We start from the raw sequence: 20,238 nt of genomic DNA, 5'->3' as shown, positions 1-20,238 counted from the left end.
AGAGCCGGCGCCCGCGCTGACGCCCCCACCGGGGAGACCCCCGCCCTCCACGGCGCCACGCGCGGTGCCCTTTTAAGCGCGCTGGCCTCGCCCCCTTTAAGCGGCGCCGCAGCGGCGCATTGTGGAAAGCGGCGGGCTGGCATGCGAGCGGGCGCGGACAGGAGGGGGGCAGCGACCGGGCAACACCGCCGCCGCCGCCGCCTCCAGATCAAAGCGGGCGGAGGCCGAGCGGGGCGCCCCGGCTGGCCTGCGGGCGCGCGCCTGCCTGGCTGCCATCCCCGCCCGGCCTGGGTCTGCGCGGCGCGGGATCGGGGCCATGAGCCCCCGGGGGCGCCGAGCCGGGAGCGCCGCAGCAGCGGGCGCAGGGGTGGAAGGAAGCGGCCGGCGGGCGCGGTCGGAGGGCTTCCCGGCGGGGGCAGCTGCCGCCTGAACGCAGCCCGCGGCGACGGAGCGCGGAGGCCGCCCGGCCGAGGTGGGGGAGCAGCCCGGGCCGGCCCCCCCCACGTCCCCACCCAGCCAGGTCTGGGAAGCGGAAGCGGCGGCGGCGGGAGAGCAGCGGCGGCAGCAGCAGCAGCAGCAGCAGCCGCTCAGCAGCTGCCGAGGCTGCAGCGCCGCGCACAAAGCAGCAGACATGAGGTCAGTACCTGCCGGGCGGCCGCCTTTGTTGTCTGGGCCCTGCCCTGCCCGGCCCGCCACCAGCTCTGCGCGGCGGGCGAGACGGCGGCAGCGGGGCTCCCGGCTCGTCCCCGCCCCGAAGAAGCAGCCAGTTTCGGACTGCGGCGGGCCCTCCGGCCCTGCCTGGCGGGGTGGGGGGGCGGCGGGGCAGAGGAAGGGTCGCCTCCCCCGCTTCGCGGGCAGCTCCGATGTGGCTGCGGCTGCTGAAGTTGGCGAAGGGCTCCTGGGGGGGCTCTCCTCGTTCCGGAAATGGGGCGACTGCTCCGCGTGGGGAAGGGGCTTCGCCGGACTAGATCCTGTCCGCTTTCCGGAGTGGAATGCGGGCTCTGCACGCTCCTTCCTCCGGAAGCGCGAAGTTGGGTAACCCCTTCCCGCAGAGGCGAGGGGGAAGCGAGGGCTGCCCTCGTGCAATCCCGCCCCCTCCCCCCCGCCAGAGGCACCTGGAAGCCCCGCATGGCGGACAGAATGGAGCCCCCCCGCCAGCTGACGGGCGCTTTTGCAGTCGTGCCCTTTGGCCTCGCTTGCCGTCGCTTCTCCCCCACCCGCCGACCTGGTGGGGGGGCACACCTGAGACTTGGGTGGGCTTTGGGAGCGCCCCCGCTGCGACCTGGTCGGGCACTTCGGAAGGAAGCGGGGATCCCAGCGGGGGGCGAGGGGGGCGTGGGGCGGGCTGGGCCGGAGCGGAGGGGGGTCTTGCGAAGGAGCCGCGCGGGAGATGTCAGCTTGGGGGGGGCAATCCACATCCCTGTTGGGGGCCCAGCTCGGACTCTCTGGCTATATGCCCCCCCAGCCCCCCGCCCGAAGTTGCCTGGTGCTGGGCTTTTCGTGGGCGAGTGCCACCTGCCCCCACCTGCTCCTCTGCAAATGGGGGAGGCACCGATCAGAGACCCCCGTCTGGCTGTGTTTCCGGGATCGGCCGAGAGGCCCTTTCCTCACTTGCGCGTGACCCTACGGGGACTCGAGCATGTGCAGAGCGCAGCCCGGGCAGTCTCTGGCCGAGGCAAACAGGCCCTGCCAGCCCTTGGCAAGCGGAGACCCAGGCGGCAGGCCGGCGCCCTCCCGCCTCGGGCGCTGCTTCCTGCCTGCCGCCTTAGTCATCGCGGGCAGCCCGGGAGCGCCCCCGCCCCACCTCAGCCCTTCCGCGGGGCGCTCCGAAGCTGCAGCCCCCGGGAAGAGAGTCTCTGGGCGGGTCTCCGGAAGGCGGATCAATGTGGCACCGGTCGGAAGTCCAGACGGAGGAGCCTCGGGAGAGGAAGCGCCGTCTCGATGGCCGGCCAGGTGGGCCTCGGAGGCGGCATCGCGCCGGGATTCACCTGGCCGGAAGAGCCGCACCAGAAGCCCGGCGGGGCGGCCAGGAGCCTCTGCAGTTGTTTATTAGGGGAAGGGTCTTTGGCAGGGAGAAAATGGGGTTTGGCTGTTCCCTGTTTTGCAGGGTGTCCCAGACGCATCTTTTCTGTTTAATGCAACCACACAGTCCTATCAAATAGATCTCGAGCAGCTTTGGATTCCACTTCCCATTATCCCCAGTAAGAAAGCCCACAGACATTCTTGTAGCTAGGGAATTATGAAATTCAAGGGTCACTTGGAGAGACCAGTTTTGGGATGGCTGACCTGCCCAACATCCTGGGTCTACATGCTTTTAGGAAGCGCCTAAGGCTAAGCCAGGCCTGAGAGATAAATGAGCCCTTGCTCCTCCTTATGCTGTTAGTTTGAAAGATATACGATACCTGTACATGGAGGCTCTTATCAGCAATAGCTAGAACCAGACAGTCGCCATTCATGAATTTGCCTGCTCCAGTTCTTATTTGTTTCTCAGAAGCTTGTAAGGAAATCTTGATTTCATTCTGTTTGTGTGTTTGTGTGTGAGAGAAAAATACAAGTCTTGGTAGCCCTTGCAGTTAGTACACAATGGTTAAGTTTGCTGGATAGTTTAGTAAGCTTGGTTCAGAGATTCGAGGGAAGCCAGCTGGATCATTTCTCCTTCTATGTCCTAATGATTCCCTTGGTAGGAGCCATGCAGAATCAAATTTGCTACGACTTTTTCTTCTGGCTGCTAAATAATAATCATACTTTCATCCAAACAGGCATACAGGGTTTCCTTCTTCAATGAAAACTTAGTGTTTTTTTATTGAAAGGTGTGCAGTGTCACATTTTGTGTTCATTCTCTTAACCAGGGATGTCCAGCTTTGGCAACTTTAAGACCTGTGGACTTCAACTCCCAGAATTCCCCAGCCAGAGCTGGCTGGGAATCCTGGGAGTTGGTCCACAGGTATTAAAGTTGCCAAGGTTGGACATCCCTGCTCTAACTTAGTTTCCAAAGTTATTCCTGACTATGGATAGACCCACCTTCCTCCTTCTTGTGGGGAGGGGGTTAGGTGGGAGAGAGGGCAAGGGAAGGAGTGAGGGGACTGGGAAGAGCCAACATGCAGGAGCTTAGAAATAAGGCGCGGACTGGAGTTTCAGGAAAAGCACTGATGCATGTAAGGCATCCAGACTTAGTCCTTAGTCCTGTCAGGTTAGGAGTACAGGCCAGCTCGGAGGCCTCTAGAAACACAAAAGAGGTTTTTGAAGCAGGGCCTGCAGGCTCAGCATGATGACAGACGCTACCCCTGCCTTGCAGCCAGAGTAGAGAGGAAAAGTTTTGTTCTTTTCTACAGCTGCGGTCCTGAGGCAAAGGCAATAAGCTGCAGGCCTTTAGAATGGGGCTTTTTGAACTTGACAACTACTTGAGGATGGGTGGACTTCAAGTCCCAGAGTTTCCCAGGCAGCAGGGAGGCTGGAAAATAGAAGGGAGGGAGAGTCTTATGGTCACCCGCTTTGTTTCCACTGACTTTCTGCCTTTCCGGAAAGAAAGTTCACTCAAAATTAGCAAAGAGTAAAGTAGAAAATCTTGACCATTATCAAATCCACTTCCCTCTGAGCTTGCTTGTTTTCTCGCAGACGTTTCATTACCCAACTAGGCAACAGCATCAGTGCTAGTGAATTTTACTTACTTTAAACCCTTCCTCTGCCAGGACACACCCAAGCCTGGTTATCAGTTCGGATTTTCCCTTCTGCCTTCCATACTTTTCTGTTTGTAAAACCTCAGCAAGTGGAGAGCCAGTCTGAGGGTCACTTCCGGCCAGCTGGGGGTTTGGCGTGCTGCTTCTAGAGCCATCAAGCCTGCTCCTTCCCAAAGCACAGGAAGCTGGGCTTGCCAAATCCCCCCCCCCCCCCAGGTTCCCTTTTGGGTCTCCAGGGAGCTGGAGCTGGACGGTGAAGATTCAGCCCAGAACTGAGCAGCCCACATTGGCCTTCTTCAAAGCAGAGCTCAGGGGTGCAAGCCAGCCCCTCAGATTAAAAGAGTCAATTCTTCCATGCTTCTGAGCTGCGGAATTTGCTAAAATAGCAGGGCCTCAAACCCGAAGGCTGCTTCCCTGTCCAAACAGAAGACTCAGCGAAGCAGCTCTGGTTTCAGAGCAGGGGTGTCCAGCCATGGCCACTTTAAGACTTGGGGACTTCAACTCCCAGAATTCTCTAGGTGACAGGGAATTCCGGGAGTTGAAGTCCACAAGTCTTAAAAGTTGCCAAGGTTGGACATCCGTGTTTTAGGTGGTACCTGAGTGCATTATGTACAGACACAACACACACACACACACATACACACACACACACACACACACACGAGAGCTTTGTTTTGTCCTTTGAATGAGAGGGCAAAAGACCCAGGAAGCAAAGAGGTCTTATCAGAAACAGCAGACTTGGGGTTCCTCAATGGAACTTTCCTGTTTGGGGGTCACCTTTCCCAGGTTCAGACAGCTCTTCCCCCCCACCTCCCCCAGGAACGCCCCCCCTCCGCCCAAGCTGGGTGGGAGGGATTAGCAGGAGAAATGGACAGGAGCACGATGTCCTCTGAATCCAGAAACTGGGAAGTTTGGGGGCGGGGGGGGGGCTGGCTTCAGACCAGGGAAGTCAATCAAAGCCCAGGAGGATTTCCTAAGGAGGGGGGCTTCAGCCACCCCTTCCTGATCTTCCTTGCTGGGGAGGCCCCATCCGTTGCGCCAAGTCCTCAGCGGCTGATTGGACCTTACCTGCAAATGTCTTACCTGCCAGTTCAGAACAGGTGGTCCTCGGTTTACAACCTTTCCTTTAGTGGCCATTCCAAGTTACAGTGGCATTGAAAAAAGGGACTTAGGGCCATTTTTCACACTTACGACCGTTACAGCTTCGTGATCACGTGATTAAAATTTGGATTCTTGGCAACTGGTTCATATTTATGACGGTCGCGATGTCCCGAGGACACACGATCGCCTTTTGTGACCTTTGAGGAGCAGAGCCGACAGGAAGCCAGGTTTGCTTAACAGCCATGTGGCTAACTTAATGACGGTGATTCACCTATGACCGTGGCAGGAAAGGTGGTAAAACAGGGCAAAACCCGCTTCACAACTGTCCTGCTTAGCAACAGAAATGTTGAGCTTGGTTGTGGTCTTAAGTCGAGGACCACCTATGAACGACAACGGAACATCAGTCCCTGCGGTGAAGGGAGACTGTGTGTAGAGCGGAGCCCCCCCCCCCCGCCCGACGGCTTCCTGGAGGCTCATTGTGACCTCGCTCCGGCTTCTGTCTCCAAGCGAGTGGCAAGCAGGGAGGAGGTTCCAGCTGGGCAGGGCCAACCATGGTTGCCTCCAAAATGGGTCCCTCTCAAAGGTTGTAAGGGGGAGGCAACACCTTCCTCCTCCCCCTGCCGGGCTTGCTGACCCTGTGGCCCCTCCCGGCTCCCTAGCTGGCCAGGAGTTCCTCTTTGGGCGCCTGACTGGCAGCCCTTTCCCTGGACAGTCCTCTGCCTCTCCTCTTCCTTCCCTCCCCCCCCAGAAGCCCAGGATTTCTCTCCCTCCAAGGAGGGGGGGTCTTGGTGGGAGGAAGTCGGGAGGGGCCCCTGTGTCGAGCCCTTTTTCCAACTTGGTTCAGAGGCAGAAGCTCTTCTGAGCTGCTTCATAATAAGGGGGCGGGGCGCTCCAAGTCCCCTCCTCATTTCTTCCCTGGCTCCTTTTAGTTCCCCCCCCCAAAGAATAGCAGCCGCTCTGTCCCCTCCCCTCCCCCTTTTCCTAAAAAGCCCCAAGTAGAAGAAGCCGGAAAGTGCCGCTCAGCAGGAAGTGACTCAGCTGAAGCCTCTCGGCGGGCGCTGGCTGGCTCAGAGGCCTGGAGGAGCCCTCTTGAGGGACGCCCCCGGCTGCACCCCCACCATCACCTCCTGTTGCCCCCTTGCATTCCCCCCATCAGAGCCTCTGTCCCCCTTTTTCCCCAATGGGGTCCTCCAGGCGTTCCAGGCGCATATGTGGACCCTTTGGGCAGGTGCTGGCTGTTGGGTGCTGGCTCAGCCCCTGGTGGGCTCCTCGGCTGCATCCCCTCTCGGCCCCACACTGGGGCATTTGGGGCCTGCTCTGAGGAAGGGGGAGCTGGGGTTCTGGCACTGACCCGAGCCCCCCCCCCGGGAAGTCTCGGGCTTTCAGGCTCTCCACACCACCATTGCCTCTTTCTACAGACCGGCTCCAGCTCCTCCGAAGGAGAAGGAGAAGCACTCGACCCAGCTCAGGTGTGGTTGGGGGTGGGAGGGGAAGAGGGCCTCCACTCAGCACCCCAGGCCCACCTGGCCCCTCTGGCTGCAGCTGACACTCTTACACACGGGGGGGGGGGTAGAGAACAACTTCCTTTCCCTGGCCCTGATGTTGGGGGCCCGGAGGGAGTAGGCAACCCTGCCTCAAGCCTCAAATCCTTGGGGTCATGGCCTCCTCCCGCAACCCCGACAACTGAGCCCCTGCCAGTACGGAATGGGCACGTTCACGTCCCTCGGCAGGATCACGCTGGGCAAGTCAAAGGCCCCTCTGCCTGACCCCCCGAAGAAGACCCAGGCCCAGCAACTGGAGAAGCCCCCGGGCAGGTGAATGTGGCCTGGGGGGAGGAGCGGGGAGGCACCCACCAGGCAGCGGGCATGCTGGTGTGCCCACCTGTGGAAAGGGCCTCCTGGGGGTGGTGGGCGCATGTCTGCACATCTGCACTGCACGGAGCCTTTTCTGCAACCTTCCTTGTGCCCCCCCTTCCCCCCGCCTGCAACTCAAGGGTCCAGCTTGTCTGTGAGAGGCTGAAAGAAACTTTCCCACCTAAGGCTGATTTGGGGGGGCAGAGAGCAAAGAATGTCGGGGCCAGCCTGCTCCACCGCCGCCATTGGGGACAGGCAGGAGGTCTCCAGGCTCTTCCCAGCCCCCCTCTCACATTCCCACATTCTCCATGGATCCGGCCAGGCCCTGCAACATACCCTTATAAGGCAGGGCTGTTGTGAGGCTGCTCTTTTCCTTGCCTCCACCCTCCGCCTGCCTCCCTTCCCTCTTCCTGCGCCTTCAGGCTGCCTCTGCTCCCTTCCACCCTCCCCAGGTGCCCCTGCCTTGTGCATCCTCACCTTCCTGCCTCCCCCCCCCCAAGATGGGACCCCCCCCAAATCTTATGGGAGAGAGACTCTGCTTGCTTCCCTTCCAGTCAGCAAGCTGTATTGGGGGGGCTGACTGGCTGTGTTGGGAGGGGCTCCTCCAGCAAAGTCTCAGGCAGACTGCATGTATTGGGGGGGGGGGCTTCTGGTCCTCTGTCCTGAGACAGGCTGCAACCTCCCTGGGGGCTGTGCCTGATGGGGGTGGTGGGGGTTCTGCAGAGGTGGCATTCTGCTCAGCTCCCCAAGATGAAGTGTCCGTCTGTGGGTCACTTCCCATGATTTTAGAAGGGAAGCAGAGGGTGCCCCCCCAAGCGGCCAGGATCCAGGTGTAACCCACCTGTCTTCCCCTTCCTTTCTCCCTCTGCAGGCCACCCTCCCCTTCTCTGTAGGAGATGGCCAGAGGGCAGCTGGGTGTTTGTGTGGTCATTTCTGGGCAGCGGCTCTTAGTTAAATATTTCTAGATGGACACATCCTTCCTTCCCCCCTCCCCATGGCTTGGGGGGTGCTTCTCCTGCAGGAGAGTGAGCCCCTCCCCCTTCCTGCCTCCCTGACCTTTGATCGCCTCTGCCCCATGCCCATCCCTGGCCCAAATGCAAGCAAGCTTTTGCACAGGAGCCCAAATAGAGTCCCACAGACTAAAACAGCAACAGCATCTCTGGGGCTTCCTCCCTCCCGGTGGGCGTTGGGGACGGGCTTGTTGGGGACGGGCCTCTACCGCTGCTAGATGTCCAATGGGGAGGGGGAGCATTTCTCTGGCCTGGGGGAGGCTGTCTGCAAGTTTATGCTGGGTGCAAATGGGAGGGGGCAGCCTGTCTTGGACCAGATGAAGAGATCCACCCTGCCCAGCTGCAGAAGGGGGTGGTGTCCCCCCACGGAGCAGGGTAGATCATCTTCATGCCATCCATCCGAGGGGGAGGTTGGGACTTTTCCCCTTGTGCAACAACAGCCTGGAAGGAGCCTCTTTTGACACAACCTTCGGGCTTCCTTCCTTGCATCACTGCCCTTGTGGTTAGATTGCGCTTGGACCAGGCGGAGCAAGAACTGAGCATCTCTCTCGGAGGGTGCGGGGCTGATTTGACGGGGGGGGGGTTAGGGGGGGCGGCATTGCTGAACTGCCATCGATAGGCAAATTCTTGGCCTTTTTTTTTTTTCCCCTGTGGTAGATTCTGAGCTGGGCTTAGCTGAATATGCAGCAACAGCCCCAAAAGCTAATATAATCCTTGGTTCTATAAACAGAGGCATAGACTCAAAATCACGTGAATTATTAGTACCGGTTTATAAAACTTTTAATAAGACCAGATCTGGAATCCTGCATCCAGTTTTGGTCACCACAGTACAAAAAGGATGTTGAGACTTTGGAAAAAGTACAAAGAGCAACTAAGACAATTAAAGGCCTGGAGACAAAAATATATGAAGCACGGTTGCAGGATTTGGGTTGGGCTAATCTAAAGAAAAGAAGGACTAGGCGGGACATGATAGCAGTGTTCCAGTACTTGAGGGGCTTCCACAAAGAAAAGGGGGTCCACCTATTTTCTAAAGGATTTTAAGACAAGACAATGGATCTAATCAAGGAGAGAACCAACCTAGAATTAAGGAGAAATCTAACAGTGAGAACAATTAACCAGTGGAACAGCTTCCCACCAGAAGCTGTGGGTGCTCCAACACTGGAGGTTTTTAAGAAGAGACTGGGCAGCCACTTGTCTGAAATTCTATAGGGTCTCCTAATTGAGCAGGGGGTTGGACTAGAAGACCTCCAAGGTCCCTTCCAGCTCCATTCTGAATGCGATGAATGCATTTACACAATCAATCCTAGCTTGTGGGCTTAGCCCAATAGGTGAAGGCAGTGATTCTGTGGGTTCCATCCAGGTGTGTCCAGCTTCAGGCACCTGTAAGTAGAACTATCTGGCAGGATTAAGCAAGCCAGGGGCTTCTGGACCACATTGTTCATGCTAAGCAGGCAACGCGTGTGCAGTGGGACGTGCATAATGCGCTGGGGCTTTGAGAGTGGAAAAGCAGGGAGTTGTGTGTGAGCTGCAGCCTCACCTCCGGCTGCCAGGAACCTTCGCTCTCACCTGCCCTACTTCCCCTCCAGGTGTGCCAGGCCTCTGTTCTTTCCTGGGGCACAGAAACTTGCTCAATCTTCCCTTCTAATGAAAGGCTGCTGCTGCTGCTTTCAGGAAGCTGGTTTTTCTCAGTACCTCATTTTGCACAACCTCTTTTTTTTTTTTTTTTTTAAACCTTTGTGAATTGCTGCGATAGTTTTGGACAAATTGCCCTCTGCACCTGGTTCTTTTTTCGAGCAGGGCTCTCCAACTTTGGCCATGCGCTGGCTGGGGAATTCTGGGAGTTGAAGTCCACCAGTCATAAAAGGGCCAAGTTTGAGGAATGCTCCGCTCGGCTGCTGCCCTCTTTGCCAGACCATGGAGCAGATTCAGAAGGTCCCCGGGGCCTTTGTGGCTTTAACCCTGCCCTTCCGGCCAGCGGGAGCAGCCCGGGAGCCACAGAAATCAATGTCTCGGGCCTCCTCTCTTCCCTCCTCCTTTTCCAGTGAGGCAGCTGTTGGCAGCTGGGCTGGGCTCTGCCCCAACCTGCCTGGAGGTCTGGCTCTCCCAGTTCAGGGGAGGGAGGGGCTGGGCCTGGAGAGCAACTGCCTGGCAGGAAGAACTCACTGCTGGGGAAGGGGGGCTTGGAATGTGTGTGTGTGGGGGGGCTCCTGCTTTGTTCTGGCTAGGGCTGATTTCCCTGGAGGCAAACGTGCAATGGCCCCACACAGCTGGAATGCTGCTGCTGCTGCTCCTCCATGGGCAGCTGTGCCTATAACTGGCAGTTTAGAGTTCATCTGTGGGCATTTCTTTCTGTGCCACCCCCAGCAAGATTTCTTCCATCCCAGGCTTGCTTGCCTGGGCCTTCCGCTTTTCCTATTTTGCAAGTTACTGCAATTCCTCCGGCTTCTTTGAGGAAAAATTAAGAACTCACTGAGCTTTGTCTTCCTTCCTTCCTCCCTCCCTCCCTCTATTTCTCCCTCCCCATAGAAGGAAGAAGCTGGCAAAATTAGCCTCCTTTATCTAAATTTCAGATGGGGGGGGAGAGAGGGCTGCAAACAATACAAATTTTTTGACAACATGCAAATACTTTTGCATACTTCACTCTTAATCCTTTTTTGCATATAGACCACAAAGAGCCCCTCCCTCTCTGACAATGGAGGATTTTATGGGCACTTTTCCTACTCATGAATTGTTCTCATTCAGAGATGCTGCATCTTCCTGGCCTGAAGGGTTTGGGTGGGTTAGAAATATGAAATGCAAATAAATAAATGTAACCCTCTGCAGCTGAGGAGGATTGGCTGGGGGGTGCACAGCCCCGAAGAACCAGCTGTGCAGCTTCTGATGGGCGTATTGGGCAGTGTCGCACCCGGGATCCTAAAGGGAGAGGAAGCCCCTTTGCCCGACTGGTCCCTCTCTCGTCCCCGGAAAGTTCCTTTCTGCAGTTCTGCATTGCAGCTGTAGCTCCAGGGCAAGACCTTGCAAAGCCAGCTGGCCAGCCTGAAGGGGGTCTGGGCTGGGGACAACTTTGTCTGTCTGTGTGCGCTTCTCAGTGCTGCTCTGGCAACAGCTGCACCCAATTTTTGCCTTGTCTTTTTAACTTCTCTCCACGCTGCCCCATGTAGTTCACATCAAGGGGGTTCAATTTTGGCAACTTTTAAGACTTGTGGATTTAATTCCCAGAAATCTGTGAGGGGAATTCTGGGAGTTGAATGCACAGGTCTTAAAAATTGCAAGGTCGGACACCCCTGGTCCACACTTGAAGGTCAGGTGTGAATTTGTATGTGAACACATCTAACGCAAATGCAGACGAGACGGGGGTTTTGTGACAGATGGGCACCGTCTATGGGAGCAGTGGGGCTGAATTCAGTGATGGCGAAGGACTGCTGAGCGGGCGATGTGACTTACGGAGCTGTGCCCCTTGGCACTGCCTGCCCCATTCATGCTTCATCTCCCCCTCCTCTCTTTCTGCCCCCAGCGAGTCTGTGGTCTGCAGCACCCGTGCCACGGTCATGCTCTACGACGACGCCAATAAGAAATGGGTCCCGGCAGGAACTGGTGCCCAGGCCTTCAGCCGCATCCAGATTTACCACAGCCCTGCCAGCAACACCTTCCGGGTGGTGGGCCGCAAGATGCAGCCCGACCAGCAGGTAACTCCACCCCCATGTTTTTAAATATCCCCCCAGGCCCAAACATCCAAGAGCTGGTCTTGAGGCTGTAAAGCTTCCCCTGCTCACCAGTCAGAGTTTGTGTACGTGTGTGTGCATGTGTTTGTGTGTGTGTGTGTGCATGCATGCACCCTCTATTTTTACCTCTGTCCACCTATTAGATTCCCCCTCAGGCTGATGGAAGAAGTCCAAGCTGACTTTCTCAGCCTCTGATTTAAAATCCCGTTCTATTGGGAAGTAGTGTCTTTCCGAGTTGTTGCAGGTAATCCTCGACTTACAACCACAATTGAGCCCAAAATTTCTGTTGTTAAGCGAAACAGTTGCTAAATGAGTTTTGCCTATTTCTTGCCACAATCGTTAAGTGAATCAATCACTGCAGTTAACTTAGTCACATGGTCGTTAAATGAATCTGGCTTCCCCCATTGACTTTGCTGGTCAGAAGGTCGCAAAAGGGGATCACGTGACCCCAAAGGGACGCTGCGACCGTCATTAATGTGAACCAGTTACCAAACACCTGAATTTTGATCACGTGACCATGGGGGGGGGGAATGCCGCAACGGTCGTTAAGTGTGAAAAACGATCATAAGATCCTTTTTTCAGGGTTGCCACTAAATGAACTGCTGTAAGTCGAGCACTCCCTGCATCACAATCCATGGTTAATAAAAACATGAATTCCCCCAACGGAGCAAAGTGTCGTGGGAACGCAGTCCAGGGCAGCGGAGTGGCTCGCATCCGGAGCCTTTCCTCCAGCCCCGGAGCCCCCATAACCTCTGCTGGGCCGTGGGAGGGGAGGAGCGGGGGGGGGGGCTGCCAGGCGGGCATGGAGGGGGGCTCTGCCCAGGGCAGCCCCCCAGGCGCAGAGGGCCTCCTGAGCTCAGCCGCTCTGCCCGTGCCCGCAGGTGGTCATCAACAGTCCCATCGTGAAGGGGCTGAAGTACAACCAGGCCACGCCCAACTTCCACCAGTGGCGCGATGCCCGCCAGGTCTGGGGGCTCAACTTCAGCAGCAAAGAGGATGCCAGCCAGTTTGCCAACGGCATGATGCACGCCCTGGAGAGCCTGGATGCCGGTGAGGCCCGACGGGCTGAGTGGGGCAGGCACTGGGCTTGGGGGCGGAGGAAGCTGTGCCAGGGGGAAAGGCCAGGGTCTTTCTGCGCCTCTCCCCGAAGGGTGGGTGCTGGTGGTTTCTGTCCCTGGGGGGGGGGCAAAGTCAGGTGGGTATCGGAGCTGGCAGGCGGGGGGGGGGCTGCTTGGCCTGGAAAAGACCTGAACTGCTGGTTGGACTCAAAGATGGGGTACAAACCTGTTTTTGGGTGGATTCTGTCTCCCCAGGAAACTCTGCTCCCCCCCTGCGCCCCACCCAGAACGGACCCACTGCAGATGAACTGGCAGAGCAGCAGAAAAGGTACAGGAAGTCTCGGCCAGGTTGAAAAGTTGCGGGGGGAGAGGGGGGAGAGAGCCCGAGGTTCCTTGCAACAAGGAGGAAGTTTCTGTTACTTCATCAAACAGGAGTGGAGGGGAAGAAAAGGATTATTGTTCTCACTTCACTCAAGCCACACGCTTAAAAAAAAAAAAAAAAAAAAAACAGCTTTCCTTTCCCAGAGTGGAAGGTGCTGGGCTCCCCTTTTGCCATGGGGGGAGCGGGGGCCGCAGGAGACCCCCCTGGCCCAGTCTCCCTTTGGTGCTCGCAGTGCCTTCTTAGACACCACAAGAATTGCCCAGAGCAGAAAGCAAGGCTGTGTCTGTGATTGTGTGTGTGTGAGATTGTGTGTCTGTGTGTGTGTGTGTAAAGGCCCTCCTTGATCAGATTAGCAGCTAATCAGCTTGCAGGGATCCCTGCTGGGGTAAGACCAGCTGATTCAGATGTGCTCCACCTCGTCCCCTGGTGATGTGTGGCGTTCCCCTTTCCAGCCTCTTGCCCGAGCCGCCCGACCCCCCGCCAAAGTGAGTGCGGTGGGCGAGAGAGGGGGCCGTGGGGGCTTTTGAGCAGGAGGCCTCCCCGGGGCTGCCAGCGGGCACTGAGGCCTCTTCTGCCCTCTTGATCCCAGGCACCAACTGCAGCTGGAGAAGGAGCAGCCGGAGCAGGCAGAGCGGGAGCGACGGGGGCCCATCGGAGGTAGGTGCCAGGGCTGGAGGTGGGGGCATCAGCCCCTCGCCTGCCCTCCCCCCCCCCAGGCTTCCAGGATGCAGATAGGGGGAGCTCCTGTCAACTCTGCATGGGGCAGAGATCCCCAGCCTGGTCACTTTAAGGCTTGTGGGCTTCAACTCCCAGAATTCCTCAGCCAAAATACTGGGAGTTGAAGTCCACAAGTCTTAAAGTGGCTGAGGTTGGGAATCTCTGGCTTAGGGGACTCCCCTCGGGGCGCCCAAAGAATGACCCAGTTATGCCCCTCCCCCACTGGGTGCTTGGCAGAAGCAGGCACTAGTTGGGGAAGAGGGCTCTTGGCACAGGGGGGATGGGCAGGTGAGGATTTTGATTTCTACCTTTTGGGAGGGGGACAAGGCTGCCACAGCTGGGGGCTCCCATCCTTCCCTCTCTCCTTCTCTTGCTGCAGCCCCTCAGGTTGCCCCTCCAGCGGGGGGCCCTCCGGCACCCCCGGGACCACCTCCAGCCCCCCCTGGGCCACCACCAGGACCTCCGGGGCCACCGCCAGGAGCCCACAGCGGCCCTCCCCCTCCTCCTGGGCCACCCCCTCCTCCAGGCCCACCGCCTGGCCCTCCGCCCTTAGGAGGGGGGCCACCCCCGGCCCCTCCCCTCCCTGCTTCCCTGGGCCCAGGTGGAGGGGCTGGACCACCCACCGGCTTGGCCGCAGCTCTGGCAGGAGCAAAGCTGAAGAAGGCGGGCAGGGTGAGTCTCCTTGGGCCCCTGTGCCAGGCCCCCAGCAGGCCATGGGGGGGGGAGCTGTGCCTCTTCCTGTGATGGGGCAGCCCCCCCGAGGCAGCTTTCCTGCGGGGGTCCTCTGGCAATGGAGATTGCAGGCAGGGAGAGGGGCTGCGTGTTGGGAGGGCATTGGTTTGGGGGAGCCACCTCACCCCCGCATCTTCCCACTCCTGCAGGAGGAAGGAGCAAAGCCCGCACCTGGTGGAGGCGCCCCCCCCAGCGCTCCCGGGGGAGGGGGGCTGATGGAAGAAATGAGTGCCAAGTTAGCCAGGCGGTGAGTGGGCACAGCTCTGGGGGAGGGGTGTCCATTGGGAGGACAGCCTGGCTGTGGGGACTTCTCAGGTTGTGGGCTTTGCCCCCCGACCTGGCATCAAAAGGCTCTGTAGGAGATGGGGGGGGGGCTGGCTTTGCAGGCCAGAAATGCCGCATTTTGCCCTCCCAGGGCTGAGAAATGGTTTTGTCCGGGGGGGGGGCTGGAAGCCCTGGCTGTTGGTGTGTGTGTCCGGGCTCATGGGTGCTGGGCAGGGTCCCCATTGCTGGTCTGGTATACCGTATGGCCTCTTGTGAAAGTCATTGGCTGGCAGGCAGGGTAGGGAGGGGGTCTCGAAGGACAAGGTACCTGCTTCCAGAAAAAAAATAACTAATTTGCATTTTCCTTCTGCAACCAAAATTATTGTGCCCCTGAAAGTCAGTGTTTTTGCTGCAGAGTTTCAGCTGCAGAGTCTGGGTGTCCTGGAGAGGGTTGGGGTCTCCCATACAGCCAATGGCCTGCAGGATGTCTTGCGCAGCCGGGTCTGCATCGACTTTGCAATATGCTTTGGGCACGAGGATCCTGGCACTCACCCCACCCCTCCCTTTTGGGAGCGATTTCAGTTCCCCCCCCCTCCTCCTCACGCTCTTAAACATAAGCCTGGGGGTCTTGTCTGCCCGCGGAGGGGCCGTGCAAAGAAGAACCATTCTGGGAAAGAAGCTTAGCATCTTTCTGTCTCTCCCCCCTCCCCCCACCCCCCAGAAGGAGAGTTGCAGAGCAAGGCGAGAAGACCATTCCCAAAAAGGAGGAAGGCCCTTTGCACGTGAGTCTGGGTGGGGCCCCCAAATGTACCTTCCCACCCCGATCCGTTGGAGGGCAAGGCCTGCCGGCTGCACGTTAGGGGTGGGGGTGGGGGGCAAAATTCGGTCTTTGCAGCCTCTGCTCCCCCTCCAAAACACCGCCAAGCCCCTTTGGTCCTGTGGCTGGGCTGGTACGCCCACCTCCCATGGCTGCGTGGCTGTGGCGTGCCAGGCGCCCATCACACTCCAAGTCAGACCAGCAAAACAACACCCTTGTACCCCCACTTCCCACCCTTGTGCCCTCCTGGTTCTGCTGCCCCTGCCAAAGGGGTCTTGGTGGGAAGGAGGAAGCAGGGAGGGGCACTGAGGATGAGTCCAGAATGCCCTGACCTTTGCCCCTCTCTTTTGCCCCCAGCAAGAAGACGCTGATGCCACTGGTGCCAAGCCCACAGGTGGGTGAACGAGGGCTGGTGCAAGACGTTCCTAGGGGACACCGCTGGTTCCTGCCACCCCCCTGGATCAGCACAGGCAGGAGGAGACAAGCCAGCTCAGCTGGCTTAACCTGGTTACTGAATCGGCCCATTTCCTGGGTTTGCCCAACCTGTTAAAATACCGAGGTACTAGAAAGATAGCTAGGATTAAAACTAGCTATCTTTGGCAGGTTGTGTGAATTAGTCACCATGTTTGCAACTGATTAAGTCAACACCCAAAAGGTCAGGTCTCCCCAGAGCATCATTTCAATGTGGGGCCTTCTGTCTTGATGGGAGGGTCTCTTTGTAAGGTTTCTTCCCCCCCCCCAAAAGGGGAATGTTTTCCATCCTTTCCTCCCTCAAACAGCAGTTATGGATAATCTCTGCCTTCTTTCCTTCAAAAAACATTCTAGTCCTCATGAAAGGATCCCCCACGCTTTGTATGAGAAAAGGAGAGCAGGTGCATAGCAAGAAATAGCTGAAGGCAGCTCAACAAGTGAGCCAAGCTGCATGGAAGCTTTTAGTGCTGGAACTCTATAAAGAGGGCGAAGAGCTAAAAAGGATGTCAGGACGAGGGGCTGGGCTGCTTCCCTTTCTGTAAGATCCTTGCGGTTAGCAAAATGGAAGAATCGCTTCTGAGGGAAGACTCTGGACTGAAGCACGAATGGAGACGATCTCGCACCCAAAACACGCTCTCCAAAACCTTCCCTCTCTTGTTCATTACAGATGCCTTCCGGAGACCTTGGGAGAAGTCCAGTACAACCTTACCCAGGTGAGGGGCATCCCCCCCCCAGTTGCTCTGACAGCCCTGCAGTGGGAGGGGCTCTTCTGCCCCCCCCCCAACCTGAGTTCCTCGCAAGCAGCCCCAGAGCGAACAGGGACAAGCTGAGCCTCCTTGTGCACGCGCAAGGACCCCCCGATCCTCCCCCCACCTCCCAGCCTGCAACTGAGTCTCTCTCTTCCCCCCATCAGGACAGCCGTGAGCCAGAAGACCACTGCGCCCCCCGCCACAGGTCGGCCCCAGGTCGGCCACTTTAGGTATCAGGCAGGAGGGGCTGGGAAGCCAGATACGTACAGCAGGGGAGGGCAGCTTGACCGGTGGACTTCAGCTTATGGCTGGCTCAGGAATTCTGGGAGTTGAAGTCCACCGGTCGTCGGATTGCTGCAGGTGCCCACCCCTGCCATACAGTGGATTTTCTGCAGAGGTTGGGGCCAGGAGCTTTTCTACTTGGGAGCCCCAAAGACCCCAGGATGCCCGTCATCCCGGCTGGTTGGACGCCAGGGGACTGTTGGCTGGAGGGGCTCCAGCTGGGAAGGCTGGGCTGTGGAGTCTCCCTTTGGTTTGCTCACTTCCTGAAAGGCCCAGCCTCAGGGCGAGAACAGGACCCCTTCCTGCCCCTGCTGGCATCGTGCCGAGCCATCCCCAGGCCAGGGGGCAGGGAAGGGGGACTGGAATCTCTCCAGCAAGGCAGAAAAAACTTTTTCTCTCTTCTGCCCCAGCCAGCCCCACCTCCAGGGTGAAAATGGTGCCAGGAAGAGGGTCCCAGCCCCTCCAGCCCCCTTCCCTCCCCGGGCTCCTTTTCCCCAGAGCCTGCTAGTTTTGGAGCTGCCGGTGCCCCACATCTGGCTGCTTTTGCTTCTGGTTCTCTCTGGCTGTTCGTTCAACATCTGGGTGGAAGAGAGCTCTCCTCCCCCCCAGGATGAAGCCCCTCCCTTTCTGCTTCTTGGCCTTCAGCGTGGAGACGCTTGCTGGAAGGGTGGGCATCTGTGCCCGTCTGCTTTGGACTCCCTCTTCCTGGGTCACCCACCCCTCCTGAAAGGGCCCCTCAGAAGACCCGGCTCTATCTTCTGCGAGGTGAAGGTGGGCTGTACCTCGGGGCGTCCTCTCCACCCAACAAAGGAGGCTATTTGTAGCTCAGGGTTGGACTGAGGGGGTCCTGGGTGCTCTCTGAGCTGGTGGTTTTCTTGCAGGCGTTTTATGACCCAACTAGGGAACGTCATCAGTGCTACTGAAGTTACCTAGTTTGGATAATGAAACTTCTGCAAAAGAACAGCCACACTGAGAGAGCACTGAGCAGCCCTCACTCAGCTCTGTGCAAACAAGCCATTTGTTGCCCCCTGCCAGTCCTGAACCCTCTACCTGGCTTGGAAGGTGTTGGAGTGGCCTTGGTGTTGGGGGTTCTCAGGAGGGGGGGGGCACCTGCAAAGATGGCTGGGTTCCCTGATCCTGCCCTTCTCATCGTCCTAGGATGAAATCTGCTGGAGCCATGACGGCCGGAGAGCCCGCGGGTGGCGCAGGGGATGAATCCGAGCTGGAACGGGTGAAACAGGTAAGCCCACGCCCAGACCTGGCACCCTGGGCTGACGCTGCCTGAGACCCTGCAGCCCGGTTCACACATGCTCCTTGCACAACTAGCCCTTTGCACCATGGGACTCTCCTGGGTGCTCCTTATTCAGGGCTAACAGGACCTGGTAGGGATGGTGGGGGGAGACGTGGTCGGGAGAAGGGGCATCTCGGATAAGCGGCACTCATGCCAGCCTGCCAGTGGGTCCCTGCTGGCATCAGGAAGTTCTGGTTTCAGTGCTGGAGAGATCCAGCCTTGCAGTTTCTCCCTGGCTTGCTTGTTGTAAGTCACATGCATGCGCGCGCACGTGCACACACACACACACACACACACACACGTTACACAAAGACACAGGTTCCTTTTCCTAATTGTGCATCCTTTCCCCAGGAACTTCTGCAAGAGGTTCAGCGTGAACTACAGAAAGTCAAAGAGGAGATAATCCAAGGTGGGTTGGAGGGCAGCCAGAAGGCCCCCTTGAGGGTCAGCAAAGGGCCGGGCAAATGCTCACCTTCCCAGCCCAGTCCAGTGCCCTTCCACCCTCATCCTGGACGAGTGGGGCAGCCCCCATGGCCAAGCTGGAGCAGCAGGACGAGAAGGGCCATGAACTCTTTGTGTGGGAAAGCCCCATGGAGAGGGTGGGTGCCCCAGAGACCGCGTCAGGGTAAAAACAGTGAGGGACATCCCCACCAGCTCTGCCTGGGGATGGTTTGGGGGGCTCCTGGGGTAGAGAAGGCTGACCCAGCTCTGCTGAATCGTCCAAAACTGACCCGAGTGTTTCTCTCCCCCTCTGCAGCATTCATCGCAGAGCTTCGGAAGAGGGGGTCCCCTTAGCCCCCAGACCCAGCCGGTGCCACCCGGAGTCAGCAGTCCAATTCTCCCTCTTGCGCAGAAGAGAATAAAATGGAAAATCACAAAGGCCCCCTCCTCACCTTTCCAGTCCCCTCACGCACCAGACAAGCCCCCATGCACCCGCTTCCCTGTCGGCTCCCACCGTGCAATTTTGGGGCGAGAGAGGGACAATCCGTGCTGTCCCCCACCCCAGGAAGGGCAGGACCCCCACCTGTGCCTTACCCAGAGCAATAGCAGGACCCTCCCCGACACCCCTCCCCAAGGAAGGAAGCGGGCTCTTTCCCTGGCGGAAGGGGCTCCTCTCCTCTCACTGGGCCAGTCCAGGAAGGGCCAGTCCCTCTGCCCCCTCCCTTTTGGGCTCTCAGACAAGAACTGTGGTTTCCTCCCCCACCCCAGAGGAGGGGCTGGCAAAGGGCCCAGGGAAATACCCTTGACTGAAGCCAATGTTGGAGGCTCCCTTCCTGCAGCTTGCAAGGACCAAACTGGGCAGTTCTCCTGGGTGGGGGTCCATCTCCCCCCTCTCCCGGGAGCGTTTCTGAGCCCCTCCATTTTCCTCCTGCAGAAGAGGCGGCATGAGTGACAGGCAGAGCAGAGCCAGGTCCCGTGGCTGCAAACGGGGTGCCCTGTGGCAGCTGGCCGGGAAGCCTTGGCTGAGATGCCCCCTGCCAGCCCCCCAGGTTGGGAGCGCTGCTCCTGAGGAGGGTGCCCCTCCTTCCAAAGATGGCGCTCTTCTGGGCAAGGGAAGGGCCCTGTCAGTCCCCCCACACGCTTCCCAAGACCCTTTCCGCATTCCGTGTCTTCTGCTGGTTTCACTCGGTTTTGTAACTCTTTGATTTTATGCAAGGGGAGAGGGCACTTTTTAAGGTATTTTTTCTCAAAGGCCCCCCCCCCCTCTGGGTCTTTTTTTTTTTTAATAAACAGGTTTTCACCCTTCTACCTCCTTCAGGCCATGGAGGGAAACAGGGCGGGTTCTTGGCTTTTCTACTGAGCTGTAATTTTTTGACTTTTGTTTTTGTCAAGCTGGATAGAATATTATATTTTGATTTTATTATTATTATTGTTATTACTGATCTGCTGGGTTTCTCTGCCCGACCTCTTTGCACCCTTCCGCCACACCGCACGCATCGCCTGCAGATGGGCACTAGGACCTCGGGCACGTCCACCAGACTTCTCTTACGAATAAATCTTTTCCTTTTTGTAAAGTTACAAAACGCTTTGGCATCTGCACGTTTCCTTTTGTTGAGCTTGCCAGGGCAGAATTCCTCTGGGCTTAAGTTCTCTGTGAGGACTTGGAAAAGC

At 58.0% G+C, this 20,238-nt stretch overlaps 1 protein-coding gene across 5 annotated transcripts; it reads left to right on the top strand.

Annotated features, from left to right (window-relative positions):
• The first annotated feature begins 135 nt into the window (after positions 1–135).
• Positions 136–20,150, top strand: LOC120316479 (vasodilator stimulated phosphoprotein). 5 transcript variants are annotated; one of them, XM_039362152.1, is made up of 16 exons: positions 5,312–5,361; positions 6,197–6,247; positions 6,509–6,592; positions 11,156–11,327; positions 12,245–12,413; positions 12,677–12,749; positions 13,393–13,460; positions 13,900–14,192; positions 14,402–14,499; positions 15,241–15,298; positions 15,691–15,727; positions 16,472–16,517; positions 16,718–16,783; positions 17,994–18,075; positions 18,478–18,535; positions 18,884–20,150. In XM_039362152.1, exons 1-16 carry the CDS (start codon positions 5,330–5,332, stop codon positions 18,919–18,921), a joined length of 1,425 nt encoding a protein of 474 aa, XP_039218086.1. In that variant the 5' UTR covers positions 5,312–5,329; the 3' UTR covers positions 18,922–20,150. The 5 variants fall into 5 exon arrangements, with proteins under 5 accessions (XP_039218088.1, XP_039218086.1, XP_039218085.1 ...); XM_039362151.1 differs by having other exon boundaries at positions 5,315–5,361; positions 15,238–15,298; XM_039362155.1 differs by lacking the exon at positions 5,312–5,361 and adding an exon at positions 5,887–6,006 and having other exon boundaries at positions 15,238–15,298.
• The last annotated feature ends 88 nt before the right edge of the window (positions 20,151–20,238 follow it).

The sequence above is a fragment of the Crotalus tigris genome, unplaced genomic scaffold (genome assembly GCF_016545835.1).
Source record: "Crotalus tigris isolate CLP2741 ecotype Arizona unplaced genomic scaffold, ASM1654583v1 scf7180000019364.2947544272:3078424, whole genome shotgun sequence".
NCBI classification, from domain to species: domain Eukaryota; kingdom Metazoa; phylum Chordata; class Lepidosauria; order Squamata; family Viperidae; genus Crotalus; species Crotalus tigris.
This window is presented reverse-complemented; position numbering and strand designations above follow the sequence as displayed.